The following is a 16787-nucleotide window of genomic DNA, read 5'->3' as shown; positions in this document are numbered from 1 at the left end:
TAATATTATGTAACGTGTTGCACTTCGACAAGAGTGAAATATCAAGTTGAGAACATTCATTTACCTATTTATAGCGCATAGTGCCGGCTTGAAAAAGCCTTGCGTTAACAATACAAGACACGTTCACTTTAAAACAAGTTAACAGAAATAAAGAAAAGAAAACATGGATTTTGAGGTAATCCATCAATATAGGAACAACTGTGCAGGCTTTTGGAAACATAGCTCCCAGGTGCGTGGTTTATTATATTGAGAGCAGATGTAGCTTGAAGGAGCATTGCTATTTGAAAGTATTTAATTGGAGACTGCATTTCAAGACAGCCAGGCCTGCCGCTGGTTTCATTCTAATTGCCAGTAGCAATGCACTTAATGAAGCGAGTGGGGAAGAGTGTGGGTAAAGGAGTGCGAGTGACCAGGTTTCCAAGGCAACAGCAGCCGTAGCCAAGTCGTGTTTTCATCCAGAGGAAAAGGGCTACAGGAGAGTAGTGTTTTCCTGCTGTGTTTTCCAAAGATCTATAATAAATGCCTACAAGAGTGTGCTGTAATTGTTATATTTGTTGAAATGTTTCAAGGCTGAAAATTTAATAATAATAATAAATTATATTTATAACGCACTTTACATTCGGGGAAATCTCAAAGTGCTACATGGCAGATAAAGAAAACAAAACAAGGACAAGTTTAAAACAACTGGAAAACAACCAAGATATGAGAGAAATTACGGAAATGCTAATGTAAAGAGGTGAGTTTTAAGTCTGGTTTTGAAAGAGTCAGTGGATTGGGGTGCTCTTAGGTGGTCGGGGAGGGAGTTCCACAGTGTAGGGGCTGTATGGCAGAAGGCCCGGTTGCCCATGGTGCGCAGCTTGGTTTTTGGAACGTGGAGAAGGTGTGAATTGGATGAGCGGAGGCTTCGGGTGGCAGGTTTTAGGGCAAGGAGTTCTTTGAGGTATGGGGGAGCATGTCCGAGGATACAATGGTGAGTGAGGAGGGCGATCTTATAATCAATTCGGAATTTGATGGGGAGCCACTGCAGAGAACGGAGGATGGGTGTGATGTGATTGCTTTTCCGCACCCTCATCAGGATCCTAGCAGCGCTGTTTTGAATGTACTGAAGCCTCTGGAGGCTCTTGCTAGGGATCCCGATGAGGAGTGCGTTACAATAGTCTAGCCTTGAGGAGACAAAGGCGTGGACAAGTTTCTCAGCATCCGTCAGGGTAAGTGTGGGGCGGAGTTTGGAAATATTTCTGAGGTGGAAGAAGGAGGTTTTGCAGATGTGTTTTATGTGTGACTCAAGGTTGAGTTGAGGGTCCAGTTTCACACCCAGGTTGGTGACAGTGGCTGAGAGGGGAATAGTGAGACCGGCGAATAAGATGCTTGTTATTGGGCAGGTATGGATCTGATGGGGACTGCCAATTAACATGGCTTGGGTTTTGTCACTGTTAACTTGCAGGAAGCTGAGATTCATCCACGCCTTTATCTCCTCCAGACACAGGGAGAGGATGGATGAGGGAGATGGAGAAGGCTGGGTTATGGAGGGCGGGGGATCAAGTTTGAGGTATAGCTGGGTGTCGTCCGCATAGCAATGATATGAGATGCCGAACTTCCTGATTATAAAATTATATTATATTATAAAATTTGACATAGAAATCCTGAAGAAGAGGGACTCAAAAACCAGAGGAGCAACGGCATACTAGCGAGAGAGAGGACGGGGGGGGGGGGGCATTGATTGGTCATTGATTAAAAAAGAAAAGTGCCAGTTTATTATGTAATACGGCTCAGGCATCGTCTCACATCTTACGATGCTTTATTGATGTTCCGCCAGAAATATTTCCTTCTCTTCTTTCCACTTTAAAACATGGGCTACTTTAAGACTCCATGGATTTATCACCGTGTCAGCCCAAACACGCCCCCTTGCCTACCTCCATCTCAGTCTTCTTCTCTTATGAATTAAATGTTGTTAAGGTCTGCCATAAGTCCGCCGGCTATAATATTTGATCGATGGAAGTGTGTGCATGCAAGAGGAGTTTTCCAATCTAATCCAACTCTTGAAGAGCCAAACTCAGTCCGGTTTCCATCAATCTATCGCAGTGATTTGATATTATTCTTGCACAGACATACTAAGGTAATTACTCCATAAACAGCACAATGAGGTTTATGAAAATTGACTAATCACTCAACCTCGTTCATCTCTTTTTTTCTTTGCCATACTGCAATATAAGCTCTGCAATCACAAACAGCATAATGAGGATTTTGAAAACTGAATAATCACTCAACCTCTTTCACTTGATTTTTTTTTCTTCACCGTATGAGCTCTACCATCACATAATGCTTATTCTCACAGCAACTTACAGCAGACAATGCTAGCGTACAGCCTACGCGGTAAAAATAATATGGGCTGTAAAACATTAGAAGCCAGGAAGTACAAGAGCTATGAGCTGGAGCGATTGACTGGATTTAACATCTTTAATTTATCATCATTCCATCCCAGCTTTATCGGATTGTCGATGATCACATGGTCCCGGGTCTCCCTCACACAATTTTTGGTGACTACCCTGAATACAAAAACACTTCCAAGAGTCAAAAAGCAGATAATAACCATAATACTGAGACAGCACATCCCTCATGTGCGAGGGTCTCCAAAAGAACATTGACACATTAATAATTGATAGCCAGCACTACACAGCTATTCTGAGAAGCCTGCTGCCTGCCACAGAAGATATTCCCAGCAGCCAATAGGTACCAGTTATGTCATCCTTTACTACAAAAGGAACGTTAAAATATGAAAGGAATAGATGATAAACTGGAACCGCCTCCTCCGATTGTAATTCGGTTTAAAATCTAAAAGTCCTGCACAATGAACAGTTTTGTCAAAACCAGCAGCTCTCCAACCAAAATGTTTTGTTACAACTGAATTTTCCAGCTATAGGTCATAGCATGTAATATAAACTCCCACCATATTCTTTTCTCTACCTTTCACAGCAGTACACAGCAAGCCATTTATCTGTCTCATGCTTGGCCGATGATGTTTACATGATATTGATTGGGTTCCTTTCACATCCTACAAAGCAAGGTTGACTGAGATAAGAAGTGCTTCCTCCTTATTCCCTATTACTTGGATGAAAGGGAGTCTAATTAGATCTGAACTCAAGTGGGATGGTAATACGTCTCCTAATTGCATCTATAAGTCCAGCATTATAAATGTCAGGATGTGTTGTTTTGAGATACCCACCCTCCTGCCTGCAGTGGTTTGCCATAGTCTGATCGACAATCTCTGTAATGCGGTTACATCCATCTATTTCCTTGACCTCTTGGCATCATTAGGGTCGCTCGTGATCTAGAGCCTATCTCAGTTGACTTAGGGCAGGGATGGCTATGAAACTCTGAATGGACTTTGATTATTTTTTAATGAAATTGTTAATGTGGGGTAAACTTTTTTTTTGACTGGGCTACGTCATTCAAACACACTAGAAAGTTGTTGCAATGTACTGGTTGGTAAATCAACATTCCACAAGAAAAACGTGACCCTAAGCTCTGTAGTCTGTGTTTATGTTATGTTGTGAAGAAGCTAACAAGTTTGCTAACAAACACAGGTGGTGCACTTTTGTTTAGTGGATGTTTCACCGAGCTGAGGTGCACAAAAATGTGTGTGAGAAGGTTCAGTGCAGAAGATAGTAATAGAGGATGTTGTATAACAGCCACTCACTGTCGCCACAAGCTCTCCCTTTATTATTGCTTTGTGAAGGGTTTATTTATGAATCAAACAAAATAACAAGAAACCCTGGTTCACTCGGTTTTGGTTTTATCCTACAGCACATTATAAGGATAGCATGTTTATTGAATGAAAAAAAAAGGTAAAATCAAAAAGACTTTTGTTCTCTTGGTTCATTACATTCTCATCAGGGTGAAGAAGAGCTGTGACAAGCACAGACGTACTCCATCCTTCATACCCAAACCATTGGGATTTCTTTGGGTTGAGGCTGGCTCACTCGGATGCGTTTGATCATCCATCTCGATTGGGGGTAACCATGCATCGCAGTCGTAGGCTACATTGCTCATTTCGAGGTTATTCTCTTTGACCAAACGTCTCATTGGTCAATCGCCAGCAGGAGAAAAATAAAACACCAAAAACACGGCCTTCCAGAAGAAAAGCACTTTATTTGCAAGCAGCAGAGCCATTATGCTGAATTAATCACGTACAGCCATTGAACTTGTAAGGATTCTCGTTTGTCCGAAGCGGTGCATAACGTGCCCAGTGTTTAGATTTTACAATCTTTCTTTGTGGATATAGCATAAATAAGAGGAATTGGTAAAACAGACCGACAGAAATCTGAGTCTACGTCCAAAAAACTGAGAGCTGCAGAAACGCAGGATTTAACTGTGCTTGAGCTTGAGGGAACTATTTTAGGGTGGAAATTTCATAAAAGTACACAGGATGAGCTTGCTTTCCCAAGAGGTCCACAAAGACATACTCAAGCCAACAACTACCATAATCTCCTAAAAAATCCGCAGTAGATTGAATCGACTCACACCTTCACTACAGGGGGATGCCAGTGGAGCTCATCAGTTGACTGGGATCATTTTTGTTGCAGGCAGTCAAAGAACCAGCACAAAGGCAGAGCTAGCAAGCTGGGGCTGCACACTGAGCTAAACAAGATGGATGAGCTCAGAGGCTTGCAAACATCACAGCAAGGCGACATGAAATATTGCATTCTGGTTTTGAAAATGGCTTAACTGTAAGAATTTCCAATGCTGCCAAGGAGCTCACGACATAACACACAATGCTGACTTTGTATGTTCAACTGGTACTGACAGGAAACATGCACTTGTAAAGAACTAATTAATTTAATTGCAAACACTATTGCCAGAGTATGGTTGCTTGTCCTCCACGAATGAGCCGTTTTGGCTGTGGAGCTGTTGAGAACGCATTACAAAGTGGCACCATTCAGAAACTGAAAGGACACTTTCACTGAATACTATTCAAAAACAAAAACAAAAGGCTTCAAACGAAGACAAACACGCATCTTAAAATTAACATCACAACACAGCGGTGCTCATTGTGGAGTTGGGGCCAGCTCATCAATGCTTCGTAGAATCGCTCTAATTAGGCAGAGTGTCGGATTTTTTGCTTTTCAAGGAATAGAAGTACTAAATGTAGGTCCTGGTATCTGTCCTTTCTCAATATAATGGGGCTTTCATCACAAGGAAATGAGATGACTTTCCTTTCTTGGTTAGTAAAACTGTCGTTGCTCTCTGTGCTTGCCGTGCACATTCTCATGAAAACATACTTTTGAGAAAGAATTACGCTGTGGCAGGATGGTTTGGCATGTCCTCCTCACAGTCCAGAAATGTGGATTCTTTTCTTTTATTCATTAATAGCAAAAGTTGCCCTCGAGACAGTTTCAACTGATCATTGGGATAAAGGTTGAACGTCTTCAACTTTAGGTTGTTTGTTATATTCCCAGCTTGATAAATGACTACCGTAATTTTCGGACTATAAATTGCGGGTTTTTTCATTGTTTGGGTGGGGGGGCGACTTATAATAAGGGGCGACTTATATGTGTTTTCTTTCAAAAATATAAAAAATAAAATAAAAAATAGTGAAACCGCGATAAACGAACCGCAATCTAGCAAGGGATTACTGTGATTTGAATTTCAAGTGACGTCAGCAGCGTGACGCGGCGTGGCGCGGCGGTTGTTTACATAAAGGACAAAGATTGACTCGACGGAGCTCTCTTTCACTTCCGTGGATTGAAGTCGGGGGCCGGCGCTCGGCCGGGTGGCTGTCCAGGGACGGTGGATGGGGCTCGGACAATGCTTTTACGCACGCCCGGTCCTACTCTACCGAGCTGTCTTTCACCTCCGTGGATGGAAGTCGAGGGCCGGTGCTCGGCCGGGTGGATGTCCGGGGACGGTGGATGGGACTCGGTCATGGCTTTTACGCACGCCCGGTCCTATTCTATGGAGCTCTCTTCCACTTCCGTGGCTGGAAGTCCACACCGCCACAAGCCTGGAAGTTTGTTTTGTTAAATAAAGAGCCGTTTACCAAACCCACGTTTTTAACGCTACAATATAGTCATATAGTAGATCTGTGGAATAATGACGAGGCTGACGTCAGGGCGCACGCGCGGCGTAGTTGACAAAGGACGAGGAGTTTGATCGATGGATTTAATGATTTAGAGTGCACAGATGGTTTGATAATACTATTGCTTATATAATAGTTATTTGATATCTAATTTATTTATCGTTATATGGGCCTGTGGAATATTTTGAAGTGCAAGCGCCGTCAGCTGCGCGCACCCATTGTTGACAAAGGACGATCGATGGATTTAATGATTTGGAGTGACACAGATGGTTTGATAACATTATTGCTTATATAATAGTTATTTGATATATAATCTATATATCGTTATATGGGCCTGTGGAAAATTTTGAAGTGCAAGCGCCGTCAGCGGCGCGCACGCATTGTTGACAAAGGACGATTGATGGATTTAATGAATTGGAGTGACACAGATGGTTTTATTAACGTGTTATTTATGTAATAGTTCTTTTAATAACTGAATTTTACGTCAGGGCCGTTCTCAGCTCTTAGTTTGTGTTTATGTCACGTTAGCATACCTATCGTTTAGCCCAGGGGTGGGCAAACCTTTTGACTCGCGGGACGAACTGGGTTCTAAATTTGGACCGGAGGGCCGAATCAGGAGCAAATGGACGTAGTGTTTGTGTGAAGTAATATACGCGACCTGTAAAGGTCATTGCATAAAAGATCTTGGCCTTTATTAGGATATTCCAAAGACGTTTTTTGAAAACAAATGCATTTATTAACAGCATTAAAAAAATAATAATAATTCACTAAAAAACTGCTATCAGTGATTCTCATAAAATACGACACTGTTATTATGAATAACAGTCTCCATCACTTCAGTGGCTGCAGGTCAGATTAATGAAAGATGTTTATCTTATGAGATCACATCAAACGGCAAACATTCTGACCAACTATATCATCTTGAAGAATCGGTGAAAGCATACACCCAAATAAAGTAATCAAAACGGCAACACGGTGAGGGGTATCTGAAAATCAGAGCAGAGTTTTAACTCGCAAACACCTGGTAACAGAGGTGAGGAAACGGGAAACACTTCCTTAAAGTAAGCCTTAAGAACTTTACAGGTTAAGATTAGTCGCAAACAGGTGGTGCATCAATGTCCTTGAGCATCCTGCATTGTTTGAAAATGAGAATGGTCGTTAGTTTCAATCCCTGCTATGCGTACAAATCATATTCAAAATGCATTTTTTTACAACAAACTTGAGAGCCTCCCCTTCATTTTCAGTGGGAACAATATGTTGGTCTCCCTTTTTTGCTAGTGCGTCATAGTCTGGAGTAAAATTTGTTGTGGCAATTCTTAGGAGAGATCCGAAGTGTTGGTCCGTTTACCTCGATCTGTGACGGGTTGATGTTGACGTTCATGTGGCTGAACGTCACGTCGCGTACGTCGAGCCAAATTGGCCACTCTCTTTTAAACACTCGGCACTGTGTCCACCTTGCTTTTCCTTGGGCGACTCATTTTAATGGAAGGATTCCAGGGGAAGGTTTGTGGGTGGCTTTAGCGCAAAACTGCATCTGAAAGCTCAGCGCGCGAATTACAAGAATGCTGTCGTCACAGCCCTCTAAATTCGGGACTGATACAAATAGAGCGCGAGTGCGCCATGTCCGTACTACTGAGTACGTACACGCACTTGTGAGTGTGCACCGAGCTTTCTGACACGGCTTCCGGTAGTAAATGCGCAGGCGAGCGCTTCCCCATCTACTGGGGAAACACAGTCATTGCAGGCAAAATGACCCAAAAATAAAGGTTTTAATAATACAATTTGTTCAGGGTTGGCGGGCCGGATTAAACGGTCCCGTGGGCCGGATGTGGCCCGCGGGCCGTAGTTTGCCCACCCCTGGTTTAGCCTGTTGTTGCTCGTTCATGACTGTTCTTGGTGTTGGATTTTGTCGAATAAATTGTCCCCCAAAATGCGACTTATACTTCGGAGCAACTTATACAGGTTTTTTTTTTCACTTTTTTGGGCATTTTATGGCTGATGCGATTTATACTCCGGAGCGATTTATAGTCCGAAAATTACGGTATTTATTTATCATCAACCGGTGACAATGGGACATCCAGAGTGAAAGCAGGAAATGGTGACACAAGACTAATCAGAGCCTTTTTTTTTCCCTGAAGTTATTTTATTACAAAGTTCATGAGGACAGTATTACAAGAGAAGTTGTCAACATGCTAAAACAGAACAAAGTTGAACACAGGAGTTGAACAAACTGGTAAGATAAGACAATCCACTGTTCACAACAAACATAACTCGATTAAGTCTTCAGGAGGTGAGAGCCAGTGAATGACTACAGTGCAGGCATAGAACGGCCACATTCACACCGACTCAGCAAAGGTCAATCCAACCAAGGCAAAGATGTGCACAGCTCAATAAAACAAGTTACAATTTTTATGTGCCATCGGCTTTTCTCTGAAATTTTAGAAAGCGTCACTGTATGTACATAAAACTGTACAAAAACATGGCATCACAAGCATTTTTTCCCATATAAATATACCAATAATTAGGATAACAACTAGATTCTCTCTTGCAAAGACATATTCTCAAGGCAATCGTCTTTGTTTTCCATGGGCGGTGAAAAGGATGAAAATATGTGCGCAGTTAAATTTCTGGGGCCTTTTTTAATATAAACCAGCACTGACATTTCAGAAACTGAAAGAAAAGAAATAGTAAACAGTTTCTACCAATTATCTTTGGAATTCATGCGAAATCCCAGCCTGCTTTGCGAGCAGACGGAGAGTTGTGGAGGTCTATGTACACTAACACCACCAACAGATATTTAAAAAAAAAATTCACACAACCGCTTTGCTAAGAGTCTTTGACTGACACAAAAACAAAACCGCTTGCCAATTTCAGCGCAGTAATTTGTCCAGCTGTCCACAGAAATGATCACTTTACAATACAGACTACAGAGAGGCAAAATATACTCAAGTGAATTCAACATTAAATCAATGCAAAGTACAAATTAAACATTATTCAACATACTTTAAATCTATTTCAGTGCTTTGTGACGTCCTTTATTTTGATCAGTGTCATCCTCTCTCTATTTCAGAGGGGTCATTTAGTAAGACGTCAAATCAAAAGGTAACGTGGGTAAATTCTCTTTGATTGTGTTGGTATCAATTTGAGGATCTGAATAAAAACAGAAGCATTATTTTGTGGCGAACACAGTACACCGGCTATCATCCCTGCCCCAATCTGCCGATCGAGGAGGAGATACATTTCAGATAAGCGTCTACTTAAGCTGGTATCAGGTGTGGATTAATCCCTGGAGATAAAAAGGATAGATGCAAAGCAGTTGCAGGTCCGAAATACATGAGTCAAGAAGACCTAAACGGATAAAAGTTGTGACTGAGGCGATGTAGCATTGGCTTTATCACTCCTTGCCGTCTTTCAGTTTGTCGTCAATTCCAGGTCAGTGATCGCACCCGCTGCTTCCGGGCCATGAAGCGGCTACTCGTGGGGCTTTAATCACAGTGCATCATGGCTGTTGTTTTGAATTTTATTTCAGTCACTAAATGGCTTTGAAAATAGCATAATGCGCTTTTTCTCCCCCTCAAGGCAGGATAATCGCCCACATTATTTAATCATGGCCATGTCCAGTAATTTCCATATGTATTCAGTTCAATTACTCTAAATGCAGTTTTCAATGGCGGCGTGATGAGGTAAGTGCTGATCCTTTTAACTGATTGTAGTGCTGGCGGGTAGATGTGCATTATTTGGTAGGCGCCTTGTCCTGGGGAGGTGCTTCACACACACACACACACACACACACACACACACACACACACACACACACACACACACACGCCACAGCTCAGGACTCATTACTTTCCCTCATTAGGATGGGTCTATTCGGGGATCTTTCTTCTTTACTTAGAGACAATCTCACCGTGGAAATTTTGCTGCAGAGGTGAAAGGTATCTACAAGTCTAATCAAATCAATGTTTGAATCAAAGACATCGCCTGGCACTGTACCATATTGCAAGACGGGCTAATGTAGTCATTACTAGCTTCCAATTACTGACTAATACAAAGTGTCCTTCAGGCATATCCTTCAGGTTGACTTGGAAAATTTCCATTAGGGGAAACAAATCCCTACATTTTTGGAGCCAAAGGGAGGGGGGGGGAATCATTGATGTATTGAGAACGCTGGCTTGAATACAAGTCTGTTTACATTACGTTAATGATGATTTACCTGCACGATGCTTTTCAAGGACCATGCACCTTTCTCCAATAAGTAGATACACAGGGCACTGAATTTACCTCTTAAAACAGTGAGTGATAAAATGGGATGCTTTGAAAAAAAACAAGAACAGTGCTTAGAATGAAGAGGACTACATTAAGTGCGGTATGAACTCCAATTTCCCACTTAAGATCTATAAGTGGTTTTTTTTTTGTTTTTGTTTTTTCTAGCACATTACATATTCATTAATTCGAGAGGCGTCATCATACCTTGTGAAGGGAAAGCTCTAGTAAGTCGATTGTCTGGATAGAGGAGAGCTTGAAAACAGAAGAGAAAAATGACACACTGGTATATTGTGAGTGAGTCACAAGGAGTTGAGGCAAAAAAAAAAAAAAAAAAAACAGTCCCAATTTGTCGTTTGGTCCATGTGACTCCGGGGGACTATGGCCAAGTCAAGCGTTTTGATGATAAACTATAGGTCACAGTGCTGAGAGTCAATGGAACATAATGCTTGTTGAAATGTTACTGCAGAGCTTTCTCCACCCACGGTGAAACTTGGCAGGGAGCAGAGGTAAAGGCCATTTTGCTATGATTAGGGGTTGAAGGTGTTTGTGATTATATGGCGCGGATAAATGCTTTCCACAAAATTGAGCTTCTTTCCCAGATATGTTTTCAATCAAGTTTTAAACAGCAGCAGCAAAGAAAGCCTTCACTACGCCGAAATTCTGAGCCAAATTACTTTTTTTTTATCAGCTTCTGCCAGACAAAATTATACGTATAGCACACTGTTCAAAATGTATTTACAGCACTGTACAACAAGAGAACATTTCATTTGATTGGTAGTCAAAAGAATAATGTTGTCTGAATGGCCTTATTGGCTCTATCCATATCTACCAATGGCACAAAAGCACTGTTCACAAGTTTCAAATTCAAAAGATCACTGCAGACACCGTTGGACTTGGCTAACTACAACAATTATTTGTTACTACTAAAAGTAGTACTGACCAGACTTGTTTTGAACTTCATGAATAAATAAATTATAGCGCATATCAATTAACCTTGTGGAATTTGTAATAAATATGCTAATAAATTAAAAGGTGAAGATGGCAAATGACCCGAGTGATCACGCCGCTAATAGAATGCATGACTGTCTCGTGTTAATTTCAACTGGGCATTGGCATTGGTAGGTGGGCAGCCGTATTTGTTCCACTGCCATGGTTGATCTTTTCTTCATTTGTGCACCGGCCAATATTCACAGATAGATTTCTCTTTTTGGAGTGTGGGCAGGTGGCGAGGTGGGTGGGAACTCAGATGTTACACTGAGCGGCATCTCCTCCAAGGGGCAGTCCTGACTGGCATCGTGACCGCTGCTAGTATAGGCACTGCGAGAGGGTGGAAGGCGTGACCGGTGCTCTTCGCCACCCAGAATGGCGCTGCCATTTGCCAGGCGTCCCAGACTCCCTCTTTCCTGGTAAGGCACAAAGGTGGAGAGTTTCGGGGGGTTCCTGGTCCTGCGTACGGGAGAGGGATGCCCGGGCATCCAACACGCATCTGAATGGCCCAATTCACTGCACTCAGTTGTACAGTTTCCGGTCATTGCCACATCAGGCAGTGAGCGAATGTCTGCAGGCAGAAGAATGAATAAGGGATTGTTAGTGTGCGTTGAAACATCTTATTAATAAAAAACAAACATTGATAAACGTCTTTACAATCTATCTCCGATCAGAAACAGTGTCATCTGAACACAAAGAATCCCCCCTCCCTCTCCTCTTTTGAGGTCTTTGCAGCTGTTGCTATGCAGTGAGCAGCAGTTGCTATGTAGCTGTTGCTATGGCTGTGTAATGAGCACGACTCTGTGTAGTCCACTAGCTGATGGGATACATTCAGGAGATGGCGTGCTGTGTCTGTGTCATTTAGGAGTTTCCGACAGCAGTTAGTCGAGCATGCTTGAAATTCAACATCAACAGTTTTAACAGCAGCGTATTGATTGATTCTACAACATGCCTTTTGTATCATAAAAAAAAGTATGCACCAAAATATATCTGCTTTCAAATAAATAAATATGGGTGTGATGAAGTGTGGAGAATTTCTGTGCTGTCAATCAATAATGTTTTATTTAATGATATATTTACTCAGCGAGTCCTAATTAAATAAACAAGACGATAAAGCAGTGACCTAATTCCGTTGTGCAAAGAAACTACAAAATAACTCCTGATCACAAAATAACGAGTGTATTTCAATCACTTTATTAACCCATTATTCTAACCAACCAACCAACCAACCAACCAACTAACTAACTAACTAACTAACTAACTAACTAACTAACTAACTAACTAACTAACTAACTAACTAACCAACCAACTAACTACAATGAGAAAAATACCCTGTAGCTAGTTTTCTGCACAAAGAATGTCATTTTAAGTGCAGCAGGCAGCCGGCTGACTTGTCATACAGCCTACCTGTTGCCAGACTACATTTTTGGTCGTGCTTTGATGGAAACCATTTGGAATTTGTCTTTGTTATCCTTTCATACTCTGACAAGGACAGGCAATCAATGTCTGTAAAGCAAAGAATAGACAATATCACTCTGACACTCGCCTCATAGAACGTTCTGATCGCTCTGATAAATACATTAGTGTTATGTCATGTCAACATTGCACATAAAATCAAAGAGCATGCTCATCACTGATGCCTTGTCTGTTCTTGCAGAAACACAGCGGTATCGGAGTGAATGTGTTTGTGGGGAATGCATAGAGCTTTGTGGTTGCTGGATTGGACTGATGCAAGCACATGAGATGATAAACCACAGGCAGTTCGGGCAGCCCATGAAGGAAATGGCGTCTTAATCGACATTGGACATCAGTATTGTATTGTTGACCAACAAGATAATTATCTCACAAAATGGCAGAGCTCTGAGGCTTTAAATCAATCAAACAGCAAGATTTTGAATGCTTTTAAAATCATTTTTCAAAGCTATGTCCACACATCTATTATTTGAAGTAGAGATAGCGCTTATGAAAATACATTTAAAAGATTCCTTGTCGATACAGGTCCCAGACATTTTGTTTATCGGACCTTGGGGAAATTTGACAATAGCTTGAAAGGGATTTGCTTCTAAACAACCCCAAAATGATTTGACTATTTGGTTCAAATTCTTCTCTGGCATGAGTAATAAACTCTTTGCAGAGGGCAAAAAAACGGCGTGTTGCATAATTGTTTTTTTAATTCCTTAGTCAATCTCTTGGATGGAAACATCTGTTGAATACCCAGTATCCAACTGATTTTAAACTGCAGGGAATGGGAATAAAATGAAAAAGACAAGCAGACTAATGCACATGCTAAACACTGATCGAAAGTTCCTCAATCATAACGTCCCGTTTTGAAATAAACACGAACAATGTCAGTTGTTTACATTTAGACATTACACAAACTGGGTGGTAAAGTTTGCTCAAGATGGGTACACATATTCTGAACAAGAATGTTCTGAACAAGAATGCTAATTTGACGTGTCCCAGCTGGTCCACCGCTGTTTACGTATATTATAGACCAAGGCTGCAGGTGATAGAGGGTTGCCATGGCAAAATTGCTGATATAACGTGCCAGCATACCTCTTAGATTTTGAAGCTGGTATTTGAAGACAGAACAATCCCACATGTATACAGATAAAAAAATCACCCATATTGCACGGCCAATTGTTTGTCACAATAATAATTTCTGTTCAAATAGGCTGTTGCTCTATCTTTTGTTGCCCTTAATCTCATTGTTCCCCCTAATCCTAATTGCTGCTTTTACAGCGTCTCAACTGAGCTATGCTTTTTATATTCTCTCTTAATTATATCATTCACTTACAATTATATTCAGTAAAATGATACTTTTGAAATGGAGCCAACCCCAAATACATGCCGGCATAAACACAAAATGCTTAAATGCAAATCTTCAACAGGAGACAGAAAAACAATACGTGTGTATATCTCAAGCATGATGACGGGAGTTTATTTCTCATCTCTTCCGAGAATATTGTGTGTATGCATCACTTTGGTGAAATGGACCCCTGCTACAAAATATGTTCAAGGGAGAAGAGTTGGGCGAATTGTTGAGCGTCTGAGCGTGAGCACACTTGTGTAGGCAAAGACTCCAAAAGGATTTCACACTTGATTAAAGCCTCTCCACAGCTTCCAGGAGGTTTACTCCACACCAAGCCGCCTCGTGTCAAATTCTGCATAGCTGCAAGACCCAAAAAAAATCATTCACGCATCTTTATTGAAACCCAGTTTTTATGCTGCAACTAAGGATGAACTATAATGTCATGTAAATATAAACACATTTATTTTTAATGTACTCGTGAACTGCAAAGAGGGTCAAAGCATTGACAAATCTTTACTGGTTGTCAGTTTTACTAAACGACTGAAGTTTTAAAGGCACTGACCATGTTTAATGAAACCCAAAGAAAGCATGTAATGCATCCTGATGCCAACGACCACTGGGTGTGCATCAACAACATCAACAGCAACAGCCATAAATTAAGCAGACAGCTCATAGCCTGCCAAAGTTTGACATTTTCTTCTCACAATGTCAAAGCGCATCTTCCACTGTGCCAGGAGACAACGTCAATGGTCAAAGAGCAGCTATTTTAAGTCCCAAAAGTCTCATCTCTGTTTGTGTTTCATCTAAATTTTCACATTATTCGTGAAATAGTGTTGATAATTAAACAAGCAAGAGCTCAAAATTCGGGAACTACAGTCTGGCGTGTCAGATTTGTTGCCGTCATGAGTATGCATATCATTTCAAGCTTAAGAAAGTCATTTTACAGCAGTTGTCAACATGCAATGACACTAACAAACATGCTCATATGACTCCCCCCCCCCTCTCTTTAATACACCATAAGAAATGAATAATTTAAATGGATGGATGTTGACTGAAGCTGAAATACACAAAAGAACTTGATCTGCTTCGCTCTTCCAAAGATAAGATATTCCTTATTTGTCCCACACAGGGAAATATAAAGGAGTAACTTCCTCATGCATAGTGAAGGATACCTACAAAATGTGTCAACTGTTCATCTCAATGAAATGATAATACACATGTCCTCTTATAGAAATGTCTAGGGTTTACCCCCCCCCGTATCACACAATGTCAGCTGGGATAGCAACTCTTTCGCACCATGTGACCCTTCATGAAAAATGCAGTTCTGTACAGAAAATGATGGATGGATTTAGTTTGCCGTGATGTACGTACAACTACGCTGCACTGTGTTGCGAGATAATTTTGTTAATTTAAAAACCATCACAAACAACAAGCTATGAATTATATTTATTTATAGACAACTGTCTATTTCTTGACTGTAGGTATAACACAAATTATTTTAAAAACACAAACAGATTAATTAGCATCATTATGTTGGGTGCCATTAACCTATCACTAGTGCATACATCAAGAAAGAATTAACAAATACAAATAAGGCATGTGTTTACTTTTATTAGATTTCTTTTCCTCTTTTGTGGTTTGAATCACGAGTGACTCATGTCCTTTGCCTTTGAAAGAAAAATATCACGGCATAATGGCGTCAGTGGTGACGGTAGTCAGGAAGGCGACAGGCATCCCTGACTAACAACTTGCAATTTAGTTTTACACTGTGGGACTCGGACTGTAAATTTGATACAGACTTTGTAATGAATCTCATTAGATTGTGCAGGTACCTAATGTTGTGACTGGTGAGTCCCTGAATTATTGAATGGAAGGAGCATTTTAAGAAAAATGATAATAGGAAATAATTGCTTCTATATTTTGCAAGTGGAATTGTCAGTCTGATTCCGGAGGGTTTTGTAATTTAGCTTTAACGAGGAGGAGTATTTCTTCCAGTATGTACATACTGGAATTAACGTCCTGTATCCGCCATTAGAAACAAATTTACCTGTATTATTCTGCATTAACGTTACATATGACTCATGTGCAATCTGAAATCACGGATCACAAAAAGAAAGTGATCATCCTCACATTTCTTTATCCTCAGTGTGGACCTCTGCAAAGCTTCTAAAAGCACCTCGAATGCAGTGGCACTCTGCAGAGTAGTCACAGGGGTAAGGGTAGCCGCACAGTTTAGCCCCCACCAGCCCCACACCACGCCATCCCTCGGCTGACTGATACATGTGAAGGGTGGGTTTGCATGCCGCTTGCATCAGGGTGCCAGTGGGAGGTGTCGAGTGTCTGAGGCAGGCTTCCTCATCGTCTGATCCCCTGCCCAAAGGCATTGGGAGGTGGCGGTGGGGAAGCTGCCTCTTCCTGAGATTTCACACTGCCGCTCTCCGTTTGATTGCAAATGCTGCGTCTCCCCACCGGCTGCTTTCTAGTGCGTGTGGCACACGGCTATGATCGATGGTGGAAAAAATATGAGAGCCACAGCTCATAGAGGGATAACAGCCACTATCGGTTGGGAGTGTGTGGGTGATATTAATGGGTGTGTTTGTAGCCCCTGCAAACAGTTTATGTGGCAAAGGCAAAAAAAAAAGT

General features: G+C 41.3%; 1 protein-coding gene across 1 annotated transcript in view; it reads right to left on the bottom strand.

Moving 5' to 3' along the window:
- Positions 1-8219: 8219 nt before the first annotated feature.
- The window catches only part of pcdh1a (protocadherin 1a), a 49269-nt gene continuing 40701 nt past the window's right edge, over positions 8220-16787 (bottom strand). The window contains exon 4 of the mRNA XM_061300310.1: positions 8220-11903. Coding sequence (XP_061156294.1) covers positions 11533-11903 — 371 coding nt within the window. The 3' untranslated portion in view covers positions 8220-11532. The remainder of the gene's footprint in view (positions 11904-16787) is intronic.

This window comes from Syngnathus typhle, linkage group LG15, assembly GCF_033458585.1.
Source record: "Syngnathus typhle isolate RoL2023-S1 ecotype Sweden linkage group LG15, RoL_Styp_1.0, whole genome shotgun sequence".
Taxonomy (NCBI): Eukaryota; Metazoa; Chordata; class Actinopteri; order Syngnathiformes; family Syngnathidae; genus Syngnathus; species Syngnathus typhle.
Note: the sequence above shows the minus strand (reverse complement) of the source record. Positions and strands in the feature narration are given on the sequence as shown.